The sequence below is a fragment of the Salvelinus alpinus genome, chromosome 22 (genome assembly GCF_045679555.1).
Source record: "Salvelinus alpinus chromosome 22, SLU_Salpinus.1, whole genome shotgun sequence".
Taxonomy (NCBI): domain Eukaryota; kingdom Metazoa; phylum Chordata; class Actinopteri; order Salmoniformes; family Salmonidae; genus Salvelinus; species Salvelinus alpinus.
The window spans coordinates 1,113,127-1,127,772 of record NC_092107.1 but is presented as its reverse complement, the minus strand read 5'-3'; the positions used below and the strand labels follow the sequence as shown (position 1 = coordinate 1,127,772).

The 14,646-nt window shown below is 42.8% G+C and overlaps 1 protein-coding gene across 4 annotated transcripts in view; it reads left to right on the top strand.

Moving 5' to 3' along the window:
- LOC139548743 (cell adhesion molecule 1-like) overlaps window positions 1-14,646 on the top strand; it is a 177,387-nt gene that overhangs the window by 155,436 nt on the left and 7,305 nt on the right. The window contains exons 8-9 of one of the 4 annotated variants that reach the window (XM_071358524.1): window positions 314-367; window positions 559-921. The exons of 1 other annotated variant lie outside the window; for it this stretch is intronic. In XM_071358524.1, the coding sequence (XP_071214625.1) occupies window positions 314-367; window positions 559-890 (386 nt within the window). In that variant the 3' untranslated portion in view covers window positions 891-921. Of the gene's footprint in view, window positions 1-313; window positions 368-558; window positions 922-14,646 lie in introns of those variants that run through there. 2 more of the 4 variants (XM_071358523.1, XM_071358525.1) reach the window with 2 other exon arrangements.

Here is a 14,646-nt window from a genome sequence, read left to right as displayed (position 1 = left end):
GCTCTGATATTGCATTCACTATCACCAGACAGTAGAAAAGACATCAATGATGCGTTGACACAGGTTACAGATGAAGAATGCAATATGGGAAAGCAACATCCTTCCTGTGGGAAAAAAACAGCCATCTTATTGAGACCATACAGAACCTAAATCATTATCTTGCTCTATAGTAATACTACAGTAGTTACTGAGAGATTTGATACTTTCCCAATTCTGCTACAGTACTTCCATGCTTCCATGACCCCATCCTTAATGGCTTCTCACACTTTATTTCTTACACATTTCTTCTTTATTTTGTATGTTTTCCATCTAGATGCTCCTACCACGATCCCCACACCCACCACCTTGAACCTAGACAACACCCAAGGTACTGTATGTCCCCACTTTGTTCATTCTCATCCCTCGCCTGTGTGTACACGTGTGCATGCTTGCTTGTGAGTGTGTTTGCAGTAGTGTAGTACAGTGAGAAAGAGAGAGTGGGTGAGAGAGTTTGGGAGAGAGAAAGAGAGAGGTTGAGACTGCGGGCGGGCAGTCTTAATCAGATTGTTCTACTGATAGGTGGCATAGCGGACACCCTGCGCTGTGCTTTCAGTGACACCTGTCACAGCCCTTTCCTGTCACGTTTGATCTGTGAGGATGGAGGAGACATGTCGGTCGCTCGGCAGTCTGCTATCTTATCAGCATCGCCATGCAGCCGTATCTCAACCTGCCCACACTCACATCACAGTCACATTACAATGCCCTTTACATCTCCCCCATCAAATCACAATCACATCCATCTTTGTAGGTCTGGAAACATTGACAGATTTTTTTTCTCTTTGACTTATGATATGGATGAAGGACAGGTTATTTACAGTGTCAGCTGGCCCACCTCTGTACATACGGTTTAGTGTTGGATCTTCTACGGTACTATACAGTGAGGGAAAAAAAGTATTTGATCCCCTGCTGATTTTGTACGTTTGCCCACTGACAAAGAAATGATCAGTCTATAATTTTAATGGTAGGTTTATTTGAACAGTGAGAGACAGAATAACAACAAAAATATCCAGAAAAACGCATGTCAAAAATGTTATAAATTGATTTGCATTTTAATGAGGGAAATAAGTATTTGACCCCCTCTCAATCAGAAAGATTTCTGGCTCCCAGGTGTCTTTCATATGGGTAACGAGCTGAGATTAGGAGCACACTCTTAAAGGGAGTGCTCCTAATCTCAGTTTCTTACCTGTATAAAAGACACCTGTCCACAGAAGCAATCAATCAATCAGATTCCAAACTCTCCACCATGGCCAAGACCAAAGAGCTCTCCAAGGATGTTAGGGACAAGATTGTAGATCTACACAAGGCTGGAATGGGCTACAAGACCATTGCCAAGCAGCTTGGTGAGAAGGTGACAACAGTTGGTGCGATTATTCGCAAATGGAAGAAACACAAAAGAACTGTCAAACTCCCTTGGCCTGGGGCTCCATGCAAGATCTCACCTCGTGGAGTTGCAATGATCATGAGAATGGTGAGGAATCAGCCCAGAACTACACGGGAGGATCTTGTCAATGATCTCAAGGCAGCTGGGACCATAGTCACCAAGAAAACAATTGGTAACACACTACGCCGTGAAGGACTGAAATCCTGCAGCGCCCGCAAGGTCCCCCTGCTCAAGAAAGCACATATACATGCCCGTCTGAAGTTTGCCAATGAACATCTGAATGATTCAGAGGACAACTGGGTGAACGTGTTGTGGTTAGACGAGACCAAAATGGAGTTCTTTGGCATCAACTCAACTTGTCGTGTTTGGAGGAGGAGGAATGCTGCCTATGACCCCAAGAAACCATCCCCACCGTCAAACATGGAGGTGGAAACATTATGCTTTGGGGGTGTTTTTCTGCTAAGGGGACAGGACAACTTCACCGCATCAAAGGGACGATGGACGGGGCCATGTACCGTCAAATCTTGGGTGAAAACCTCCTTCCCTCAGCCAGGGTATTGAAAATGGGTCGTGGATGGGTATTCCAGCATGACAATGACCCAAAACACACGGCCAAGGCAACAAAGGAGTGGCTCAAGAAAAAGCACATTAAGGTCCTGGAGTGGCCTAGCCAGTCTCCAGACCTTAATCCCATAGAAAATCTGTGGAGGGAGCTGAAGGTTCGAGTTGCCAAACGTCAGCCTCGAAACCTTAATGACTTGAAGAAGATCTGCAAAGAGGAGTGGGACAAAATCCCTCCTGAGATGTGTGCAAACCTGGTGGTCAACTACAAGAAACATCTGACCTCTGTGATTGCCAACAAGGGTTTTGCCACCAAGTACTAAGTCATGTTTTGCAGAGGGGTCAAATACTTATTTCCCTCATTAAAATGCAAATCAATTTATAAAATTTTTGACATGCGTTTTTCTGGATTTTTTTGTTGATATTCTGTCTCTCACTGTTCAAATAAACCTACCATTAAAATTACAGACTGATCATTTCAATGTCAGTGGGCAAACGAACAAAATCAGCAGGGGATCAAATACTTTTTTCCCTCACTGTATGTAGTTCTTATTCTTTTCACTTTTGTGGAGGAAGAAGTGTGTTGACTATTGGGAAGACTTATTTGTGTATAATATGGTTGTTCAAATAAACTGAAAAACAAAACAAAAATCTGTCTCTCCTCCATTCTAGATAGTTGAGGTTTGTTCATATACAGACACATGGAGACCATGTACTAGGATCGCCAAATGCATTCATCAGTGAGAGAAAGTCCATTTAGAAGATAATACATTTCTGATAAACTGGCAGTGAGAGAAATAGAATGGGAGTACTGGGATGGGCTAGAGCTTTTAAAATATCTATTAAAGCCTAATGTTGGCCAAAAGTACTTGGCAGCATCAGGAGGTGACATTTAGAGATAACTAAATATGGCATTTATATTGCAGAGTAACTGCAGCACTGACAACTGCCATTAATTATATTCTCTGTTGTTTGCCAGCTAAACGCAGACCTCGTAATTGATTTCTATCAATATTTGCAAGCAGAGTTCCCTCAAACGTTTGGATGAAATTCTGCGCTATGGAAGTACTCCATAGGTCCTGCTGTGATTCTCTACTAACACACAGGGGAGGGGCAAATGCACGTTCATAGCTGACCATGTCCTTCCAGAGCTAACATGAAGTCATCCCAAGTCATTCAAAGCCAGCCCACCGAGATGTACCATACGTACATGTCCCATGGCATGTCACACCGCAGGCTCCTACAGAGGAGGAGGTGGTGGTGGGTGGTGGTACAGTATGGCTCTTTGATTTCCACTCAGGCACTAGAGAAGTAATCAGGTCCCTTTCATGCTGGTGCTGGAAACCTCCGGAGGCCATTTTGTGTGTCTGAGTAGAGGGAGTAGAGAGCCTGAGTGTCTCATCAACTGCACAATCAGGTCTACAAGGTGAATGAGTGGTCTGGGACATGAAGAAGCTCTAGCTCCTATTTCTAAGGTTTTTTGAATTGTCCATTTGGAATATTTTACTCCACAAAAGAGGGGTGAACTTTTATATATAGGATCTCCTGTATCAATGACAATCCTACTGTCACGCCCTGACCTTAGAGATCCTTATTATTCTCTATGTTTGGTTAGGTCAGGGTGTGACTCGGGTGGGAAAGTCTATGTTTTCTATTTCTTTGTTTTTGGCCGAGTGTGGTTCCCAATCAGAGGCAGCTGTCTATCGTTGTCTCTGATTGGGGATCATATATAAGTTGTCATTTTCCTTTTGGGTTTTGTGGGATCTTGTTTTCTGTCTAGTGTCTGTGCCTGACAGAACTTTTCGCTTTTGTTTTTTGTCGTTGTTATTTTGTTTTGGTGTCATCAATAAAAAGCACGATGTACGCCTACCACGCTGCGCCTTGGTCCACTCTTCATTCTACAAACGAGAGCCGTTACACCTACTATACTGTGTCCCGGTATTTCTACTTTTATACAGATGTAGGATCTAAATTTGATCACCCTGTTGCAGGAGAACTTTCCTGCAATGCAGGACATTTTAATTATTTTTTCATTAATTATAACCTATATAATAATTTACATTTCATCTTGCTGCAGGATTATTTTCCTGCTGTAGAAAACTGTCTCAAAAGATCCTACATGTGTACGTCTAATCTTCTATGATTGTCCTTGGACTAGGACAAAACTCTGAGGAGACTGTTGATCTCATATGGTCTCTACAGAGAATCAACAGATGACTCCTCCCATGGGCGTCAGCCAATTTACTTTGAAAATGCAATTCGTAAAACAGGTGGTTGTTAAAATTGTGTGTTGTGTTTTTCATTGTAAACCAATTACTCTTCACTTACAGTTTACTGTATGCGGCAGCGGAGACGTTTTCATAACTCCTCAGTGATTTCCGAGAGACAGGACTAAAACGGGGGTTTGACATGATTTCTGCAGTGCATGCTGGTAGGATGTAATAGAGCTTTCTTGCTGTTCACTACTCTTCTGAATCCTGTCTCAGGGGCCTTGTTAACCTGGCATGCAATGCATCACATTGTGTTACTCTAAGCTGCAGAACCGCACCTTCTGTTGGCCTTTTACTCTGTTCAAGCACAAAACTTACATTCGCAACAGAGGGTAATGAGTGTCATGACCAGAATATTCTTGTAAACCTGAGGCCCATAGAGATTGAAATATCATGTAATGTACCATAGCTTTACATTGTACTTAGATAACTCTGTATTGGCCTTCATAGGAATTCCTGTTAGGAACACGTCGAGGACAACTTGAGCTAGTTCCTCCCAGCCCTGAGTGCCACATAGTGCGCTCCTGTGATGTGTGTGAATGGTGTTATCCAAATGAATGTGTAAACATACAGCTCTCAAGCTGCCATTTTCCATTGATCCACACAAGCAACCGTCCCTCCATGTGGCCTCTCCACTTTCCTTTTATAAGCTAAGGGAAACATTCTGTGTGGTTCCATTCTGAACAAGTTGTTTATGCACCATTTCCTCTTTGTGTGGCTCCTAGTTCATGTGGAATGTAGCTTTTCATTTCCACAGTGTAATGCTTTCATGCCCTGCTAGATTTTTCTCTCCTCTGATAGGTGTTTTATTTTTTCTCTCGATTTCCTTGGTGTAGCCTAGCAACAGGCGAGAGCAGCAGCGGTTCAAGGCCTAAATATGGTTTTGTGTTGAGGAGGAGCAAATGCCATGGTAAAGCATGAAACCACAGAGTCAATTGTACATCTCTGTTGTAGAGCTGGCCAGCCCTCCACGTTTTGCATCTACTGCTCTATCTCAAAGAAAGAGAGAAAGAAATTGGCTGCTTGGAGAGTTCACATTGTCAAGCTTTTCAGCGCTCCTATATAAAATACTGTATGTAGGACTAAGGGGCTTTAAGTCCCTGTAGAGTTCGGCGAGAAATGAGTCACTATCAGTCTATGAAAGCGTTGTCATGGGTTTTATAAAACCTATTTTCAATGCTGCACTGTCAACTATATATACACCAATAGTTACTTAACCAAAGGTTATTGTAAAGTGCATTGAAAGTAGCTTTTAAACCAGCTGTATTCACTTTTTTTAAGTAAAGAGGCCGAGAGTACAAGGGTTCCCAAACCTTCTTCCAATTCACAAATGTATGTGGAAGTTATTTAAAAATATGTTTTACTATTATAAAATGGCATACAAACAAGTACAGTGCCCATCCTAATTCATAAGTGCTGCCTCTGATTGGTTTGCTAACCTAATGCAATGCTCCAGGCACCATGGCTTATATGAGGGGCTGGCGTGAATAGATTTCAGCCAGCATTATTAAACAGAGTGGTTTCTGGTATTGTGCTGGCAGGCTGGTTTCTAGTGGTGAGAGGGAAGTAGTCGTTCTGATTCTACAGCTCAGGGTTTATAAAGGCAGTCTGCGGAGGTGAAGCCCTCGCTCGTCAAACGTTCAGAGATGATCCCAGGGAGGGACATCATATCCCGGGTAATCTCCTGCTAACACCCTCCTTACCTCGCCTTGGCTGGAGAAAGTAGAGAGTATAGAAGAATCTGCACAGAAACACTTCTCACCATTCACAATGATCTCTATGGAAAACTCAAACCACTTGACAGGACTCCTGTACATTGTTCTGGTGTGCATGTTGAATAAATGAACTGTAAGAAGAAACAGGGTAAATGTTGAGAATCCTGTTCAATTGAATGAGATTGCCAGAGCCCCATGGTTTAACAACTGGTCTAGATGTACAGGCTCAGTGGCTGGAGGAGCACTAAGTCCTCTCCTTGTAGGGTTCCCACAGGTCCACGTTCAGCTGCAGGCTCTATATTGTCTTAAAGGAGCCAAAGATAGGCCACCAGTCATGCTGCCTGCTACCACACAGAACTCTGTCAAGCCTGTGTTTGTATGCTGCAAGGATGCTAGCCCACCACAGTATATCCACTATCAACCAGCTAAACTGATCCTACTCCAGGGAAGGACCTTTCATAAACAATAAATGAGTCAATCTGAGTTTAGCTGGCACTAAGAATAAGGAATGAATGGAACTCTTAACCTCGACTTTTCTCTCCCCTGCTTTGTTTTGTGAGGCAATTTGTTTGTCAATGACTAAAGGTGAAATGTATTGGAGTGAAACTAGAGAAAGTATGCTGTCTTACTGTAAGTGCACATTGATACTTTCACTGTTTTTATTCATGTGTTCTCATATGTTTCATTGCTGTCTTATGGAGTGGTTTGGCTTCTTCATCTTCCAAAAGTATGTGGGCAGTGTCTTCAAGCTGTGCATGTAATCTTCAGCACAAACAAACATTACCAAATGTTCTACAAAATATCAAACTGTCTTTACTGTCACAACAATGTGTAACAAGATTATAAACAGTAATACATGCAAGTTTGAGAAAATAATTGTTAACAGTATCTTACGAGCTATGTCCTATCTGTTAGATAATATAGCCATGTTAAGTGTTAGCAACCACACCAAGGTGAGGCTAAATGGTGTCACTAAATAGTGTTGAAGCCTATGTCAGTGAGTTAATGGGCTATAGTGGAAGTGAGAAGTCTTCCATGTTCTGATGTTGAAACGGTACAGTGCCTAACTTTGGCTCTCCTAGTTGTGCTGCTGAAGCACTGCCAAAGATAGCTCTGCAGACAGGCAGACAGGCAGGCAGGCAGACAGACAGACAGACAGGCAGACAGACAGACAGACAGACAGACAGACAGACAGACAGACAGACAGACAGACAGACAGACAGACAGACAGACAGACAGACAGACAGACAGACAGACAGACAGACAGACAGACAGACAGACAGACAGACAGACAGACAGACAGACAGACAGACAGACAGACAGACAGACCAGAGTGTGACTTTATTATGCTGATTCTCCTGGTGCTGAGACAGAAGCAAGAAGACGTGAATGATTCAGCTGTTCACGGCTTTGACTGAGTGACTCCTCCAAATACATACACCCACTTGGTTTAGCACCTTAGAAATTAGATGGCACCTTATGATAATGTATGCATTTAGGCCTGAAGTAAAGTCATACTAGTGTATTATGAAATATACTGTATATGAAAGAGAGGTGAACGGTAGAGGCAATAGGTCGGTTTCACTGCATAGTGATTAACAATGAATTAACGCACACTTACTGTGAGTCAATAGTGTTAGAGCCAGGCCTGAATCAGAAAGCAACAAATGTGTGTTCATTCATTGTTCATCAAACATTATAGCATTTGTTAAACATTTAATGCAAACACCTAACACTTGTATATCATTAGCCTTTGAGGTTTAACATGAAATACTTATTTAATATGCAAATGAGTTTTGGCTCAGATTAGCAGATTGGTTCCCTTTGTAATGGGTGTGCTTTGCTTCCTTGATTTATCAACAAAAAATAAATGATATTTATATGTGGAGAAAATGAGCCACTGGCTCCATTCTAGTCTGTACAATAGTCCATTCTAATTGGTCCCCAGGGGTATATGGGTTTTACTGTGCTAGGATGGGGATGTTCAAAGAGTATCATACTAAATGAAGATGGTTTTCTCATATGACCTGATTTTAACTTGAAATATGGATACTTAACTTTAAAACTTTAAAACTTTTCTCAGCTCTTGAGGAACTGACGTTTTCATGTTAGAAGAGCAAATTTGGGAATATTTGAGGTAAAAAAAAAGGAAAACAGGCACAGATTCAATATTCCTCAAAACCCATGATGAACCCTTTCAACATTCTTAGGTTGACATGCACTGCAGTAGAATGACTAACCAGAAGTGTTTTGTTAGTTTGTCTACCTGCTGACCCTGAAAAGGGTAACAATATTTGGCATTGGAAGTTCAGGGAACTCAGTTCCTTGAATATTCTTTCTGAGGAGATTAGAGTTGGTCATGTTGTGGTGCAGTAGCTACTGTGAGAGCAGGGTAGAGCACTGACACATCTTTCCATTAGCTTGTCAATCACTTTTCTTAGCAATGACCTCCAGAAAAACAGCTTTAAAAAACTAGGTAGAAGCAGGCAGCATTCACAATGGCCTTTTTTGTGTAGTCAATAAGCTTGTTTTGTCAATCCAAAGTTTTCCCAACTACATGTTTGCTAACATCTCAAGGTACAGAGTTCACAGTCAACTCTCCATTCACAGATTTGATGTGTTGCCAATAGTCCTTCATCTGTATTTTCGCACCTCCATAAAATGTCACGATTGAGTCTGCGAATCTTCACTGCTTTGTTCAGAATTGACAAAGCAAGTCTGTCTCTGAATCTCTATTGTGCTGAAGAAGGTCGAGGCATTGCGTTTGTATTGAGGACAATGCTCATATTTGTCAGCAGTGCAGTTGGAGATATTTAGATGACCCTGTCATAAGATGTATCATAAGCTGTATTTATTTTTAATGAAAACATAAATTAGAACTTTTCTTTTTTAAATTTTCCTTCCAAACAACACATACAGGATTGACCTCACAGCCCTAAGTGATGCCTGCACTCTATGAACTGACCTCAACAAAGACGCTTTCAAATCTTTTTGATTTGTTTTATTTGACCTTTATTTAACTAGACAATCTAAGGCTCATTTGAATTCAGTCCAGCCTGAATTGCCATATTTATCCTGTACAGATGTAGGATCTTAATTTTAGCCAGTTTGCTACAGCAGGAAAATAATCCTGCAGCAACAGGAACTTTTAATTATTATGTGCATTATATTTAATGGACTTTTTTGTAGGTTGATTAATCAAGTCTGAAATTTCAAAGTGGAAATTACAAACTTCAGAAACCATTTTAAACCTAAAATACGCTACAAGTAGACTCTGCTACTACCAAGTAGACTCTGCTACTACCAAGTAGACTCTGCTACTACCAAGTAGACTCTGCTACTACCAAGTAGACTCTGCTACTACCAAGTACACTCTGCTACTACCAAGTACACTCTGCTACTACCAAGTACACTCTGCTACTACTAAGTAGACTCTGCTACTACCAAGTAGACTCTGCTACTACCAAGTAGACTCTGCTACTACCAAGTAGACAGTGCTACTACTAAGTACACTCTGTTACTACCAGGTACACTCTGCTATTACCAAGTAGACTCTGCTACAAAGTAGATGCTTTCAGTCTTCTTCAGGAGTGTGTGAGAGCAGGCCACATACTCCACAAACATATTGCAATGGAGAGTGAGATTGAATTTGGCCCCTTGCCTAATATGTTATGAGCTTTTTCCATCAATTCACAAGAGTCATCATTGCAATTAAATGTGTGTAATTACATCTGTAAATCCACAGTGTGTATACAAGTGAGTTCCAGTATGACTAATGAAATCAATATTCCATGTAATCAGCCAGGGGACAGAGTTACACACAACTGATCCCCAGTTTCTAAATCAGTCAATCAGTCAAAACGTCAGTCAGGCAGTCATTCAGTCAGTTACTAAGTCAGTCATTCAGTCAGTTACTAAGTCAGTCATTCAGTCAGTTACCAAGTCAGTCATTCAGTCAGTTACTAAGTCAGTCATTCAGTCAGTTACTAAGTCAGTCATTCAGTCAGTTACTAAGTCAGTCATTCAGTCAGTTACTAAGTCAGTCATTCAGTCCGTTACTAAGTCAGTCATTCAGTCAGTAACTAAGACAGTCATTCAGTCAGTTACTAAGTCAGTAATTCAGTCAGTTACCAAGTCAGTCATTCAGTCAGTTACTAAGTCAGTCATTCAGTCAGTTACTAAGTCAGTCAATCAGTCAGTTACTAAGTCAGTCAATCAGTCAGTTACTAAGTCAGTCATTCAGTCAATACGTCAGTCAGTCAATCAGTCAATACGTCAGTCAGCCCGGCAGTCAGTCAGTCACTCATTCAATAAGTCACTAAGCCAGTCAGTCAGTCAGTCAGTCACTAAGCCAGTCAGCCAGTCAGTTAGTTATATGTAACTGTGATTATATGTATAATTTGTCATTCCAGAACAGACACAGAGAGAGAGGGAACCATAAAGCATGTAGCCCCTTCACTCCAGCAGAGCACATTTCAGTGCTGTGCCGAACGATGTGGGCATCGGCCACAAATCCTCTTTATTCCCCCATAAATCCACCTGGCTGTGCTCATCCTGCCAGGACTGAGGTGTGGGCATGTCACAGCTCCCTCAGCCACATCCTGTCAGGACTGAGGTGTGGGCATGTCACAGCTCCCCAGCCACATCCTGTCAGGACTGAGGTGTGGGCATGTCACAGCTCCCCAGCCACATCCTGTCAGGACCGAGGTGTGGGCATGTCACAGCTCCCCAGCCACATCCTGTCAGGACCGAGGTGTGGGCCTATCACAGCTCCCCAGCCAACAGCAGGACTATGTGTGAGGTAATGGCCGACTGTTAGAGCACTTCCACATTTTAAACATAATCAAAATTCTATTTAGTTTGTGTGCAATGCCATAAAGGACCTCTAATGTGGTTCTGAACTAAAAGGCAGAACCATTGAATGACTCCAGACAGGGCAACAGCATGGGACGGTTCCATTACAGATCTGTCATTCATCTAGCCATTAGACGTTAGTGACGGGTTATAGATTTTACAGTCCCCCTGCGGATCAAATCAAATCAAATCAAATGTATTTATATAGCCCTTCGTACACCAGCTGATATCTCAAAGTGCTGTACAGAAACCCAGCCTAAAACCCCAAACAGCAAGCAATGCAGGTGAAGAAGCACGGTGGCTAGGAAAAACTCCCTAGAAAGGCCAAAACCTAGGAAGAAACCTAGAGAGGAACCAGGCTATGAGGGGTGGCCAGTCCTCTTCTGGCTGTGCCGGGTGGAGATTATAACAGAACATGGCCAAGATGTTCAAATGTTCATAAATGACCAGCATGGTCAAATAATAATAATCACAGTAGTTGTCGAGGGTGCAGCAAGTCAGCACCTCAGGAGTAAATGTCAGTTGGCTTTTCATAGACGATCATTAAGAGTATCTCTACCGCTCCTGCGGTCTCTAGAGCGTTGAAAACAGCAGGTCTGAGACAGGTAGCACGTCCGGTGAACAGGTCAGGGTTCCATAGCCGCAGGCAGAACAGTTGAAACTGGAGCAGCAGCACGGCCAGGTGGACTGGGGACAACAAGGAGTCATCATGCCAGGTCGTCCTGAGGCATGGTCCTAGGGCCAGGTCCTCCGAGAGAGAGAAAGAAAGAGAGAGAGAGAATTAGAGAGAGCATACTTAAATTCACACAGGACACCGGATAAGACAGGAGAAGTACTCCAGATATAACAAACTGACCCTAGCCCCCCGACACATACACTACTGCAGCATAAATACTGGAGGCTGAGACAGGAGGGGTCAGGAGACACTGTGGCCCCATCCGATGATACCCCCAGACAGGGCCAAACAGGAAGGATATAACCCCACCCACTTTGCCAAAGCACAGCCCCCACACCACTAGAGGGATATCTTCAACCACCAACTTACCATCCTGAGACAAGGCTGAGTATAGCCCACAAAGATCTCCGCCACGGCACAACCCAAGGGGGGGCGCCAACCCAGACAGGAAGATCACGTCAGTGACTCAACCCACTCAAGTGACGCACCCCTCCTAGGGACGGCATGAAAGAGCACCAGTAAGCCAGTGACTCAGCCCCTGTAATAGGGTTAGAGGCAGAGAATCCCAGTGGAGAGAGGGGAACCGGCCAGGCAGAGACAGCAAGGGCGGTTCGTTGCTCCAGAGCCTTTCCGTTCACCTTCACACTCCTGGGCCAGACTACACTCAATCATATGACCCACTGAAGAGATAAGTCTTCAGTAAAGACTTAAAGGTTGAGACCGAGTCTGCTTCTCTCACATGCGTAGGCAGACCATTCCATAAAAATGGAGATCTATAGGAGAAAGCCCTGCCCCCAGCTGTTTGCTTAGAAATTCTAGGGACAATTAGGAGGCCTGCGTCTTGTGACCGTAGCGTACGTGTAAGTATGTACGGCAGGACCAACTCGGAAAATTAGGTAGGAGCAAGCCCATGTAACGCTTTGTAGGTTAACAGTAAAACCTTGAAATCAGCCCTTGCCTTAACAGGAAGCCAGTGTAGGGAGGCTAGCACTGGAGTAATATGATCAAATTTTTTGGTTCTAGTCAGGATTCTAGCAGCCGTATTTAGCACTAACTGAAGTTTATTTTGTGCTTTATCCGGGTAGCCGGAAAGTAGAGCATTGCAGTAGTCTAACCTAGAAGTAACAAAAGCATGGATTCATTTTTCTGCATCATTTTTGGACAGAAAGTTTCTGATTTTTGCAATGTTACGTAGATGGAAACAAATACTTTGTAAAACCTTTTAGATACGTTCAATGATATAGACGGGCCCACTTCTTTGTGTGAAAGAAACCCGCTCCATTTTCCCCTCTGTGCGCTGTGGCAGGTTGGTTGTGCTCCCAGACGTTTGGCTGGTTCAGGTGTTAAATGGAAGGAGGTGGGGGGCAAGGTGAGGGTGAGGCGGGCCGGGGCCGGGGCCGGGGCCGGGGCGAGTGAGGGGATGTGACAGGGCTCCTCGGCTCAGTCCATTTAGCGGGTTGATGTTGATTAGCATGGAGCACGGGCCCTCTCCTCGGGGAGCGTTCTGTGCTGTGCTACAAGACGTCCCTGATACTGGAAACAAACAGCTCTGCTCTGCTCGGCTCATCCTGCCTGAGATACAACCAACAGCAGCAGCAGATGAGACTCTAGTCTGTGTCTACAGTATGTGAGCTCTGCCCCTGCTTGGTGTAGGTAAGTCCATTTTGAAGAGGAAATGGCATTGAAGCATGTCTTTACTCTCTATTCAAGTTAAGTAGGTGTCAGACATTTTAGGCTTTTCCCATTCGCATTCAGAAAGAAAGTCATTTCTCCTAATCATAATCTTTATTCAAAACCATCCAATTTCAGTTCATGATTAGAGGGGACTGATGGGAAATGGAGTCTCTCCTTCAGGCAGTAAAGTAACACCCCTTCTCTCACCTCTCCTCTTCACCCCTCCATCAGTCTCAACTGATACAGGTCCCCACACTTAATCTGTACACCTCAAGTGCTGAAAATGTGGAATGTTTGGAGATTTAATGTCTTGCCTTGTTCTTTTGTACCTAGCAGACGTATAAATCTCCCTAAGACAGTGGACAACGATCAATTTCTGGATTCCCGTGGGTGAAATGTATTTCTGTGAGAGGGGACAGCACATTGCAGCCAGATTTATCTATGTGCTTGTGTCTACTCCCTATGATTGAGGTTTATAACTTCCTGATATTACCTCTTAAATCAGAGTGTATTTTACAGTTCCCTGGACTGTTTCTGTTGAAATTGTGGGGTATGTCAAGTATATGATTTTTATGTAACAGTTTCAGAACATTTTACACAAATACTTTTTGGAGATGAAAATCTCTAGCGTCCCATAATAAGTGGTATTTGGAAATATGATACAGTGTCATAGAGTTCTCCAGATTTAATTCTATCTGAAAGCACAGAGAATAAACGTTGTAGATATTCTGTTGTGAATGTCCATCGCCACATACAGACAATGACTAATGACTTATAAATGACATACTGTAGATACAGATGACGATGACAACCCCATGTGCAGTTGCCTCATTCACGGCAGTACATGATCAGTTTGAATGGCCATGGGGTCTTCATTATGTAACACATACATATACATTAGACTTGCATTTGGTAGTTTGAATAACATCATCCAGAAGTGCCCTTCAACTGTATGCAGAAAAAGTAATGAAACCGAAATGAAGTGGGCTATTCTGTTCTACAGCCCATACAGCCACAGTAGGAAGGGAAGAGAACGTGTGACTGAGTGGGAGGAGGTTAATCATACATTTCAATGTTGATTTGAACTGAAAACACTGTTTTCACTCCACTGCTTCATGTTGTACAATGCGTCATTGTCCTTCATTGTTGAACAACACACCCTGTAACAGAATAGGTCTAATAGAATTTCATTGAGTCGCAGCTACCTCCCTGAATGGGTCAGTCGTTGACCATGGACGTCTATGGTAGCTTCTATGTATAAGTTGTCAAATGTAGTCTTGCTACATCCCTGTATTTCTGGTAGCATATGTTACCTGATTTCTTGAAGTATTTGTGACTTTGAATACACTGTAAATTACTATGCTACTTCCAGTCTCCTGCTCTGTGATTTAATCAGAAGTGAGTCACTGCTCTAATACAGTTTACATTTAAACTCAGTTTTTCACAATTCCTGACATTTAATCCTAGTAAAAATTC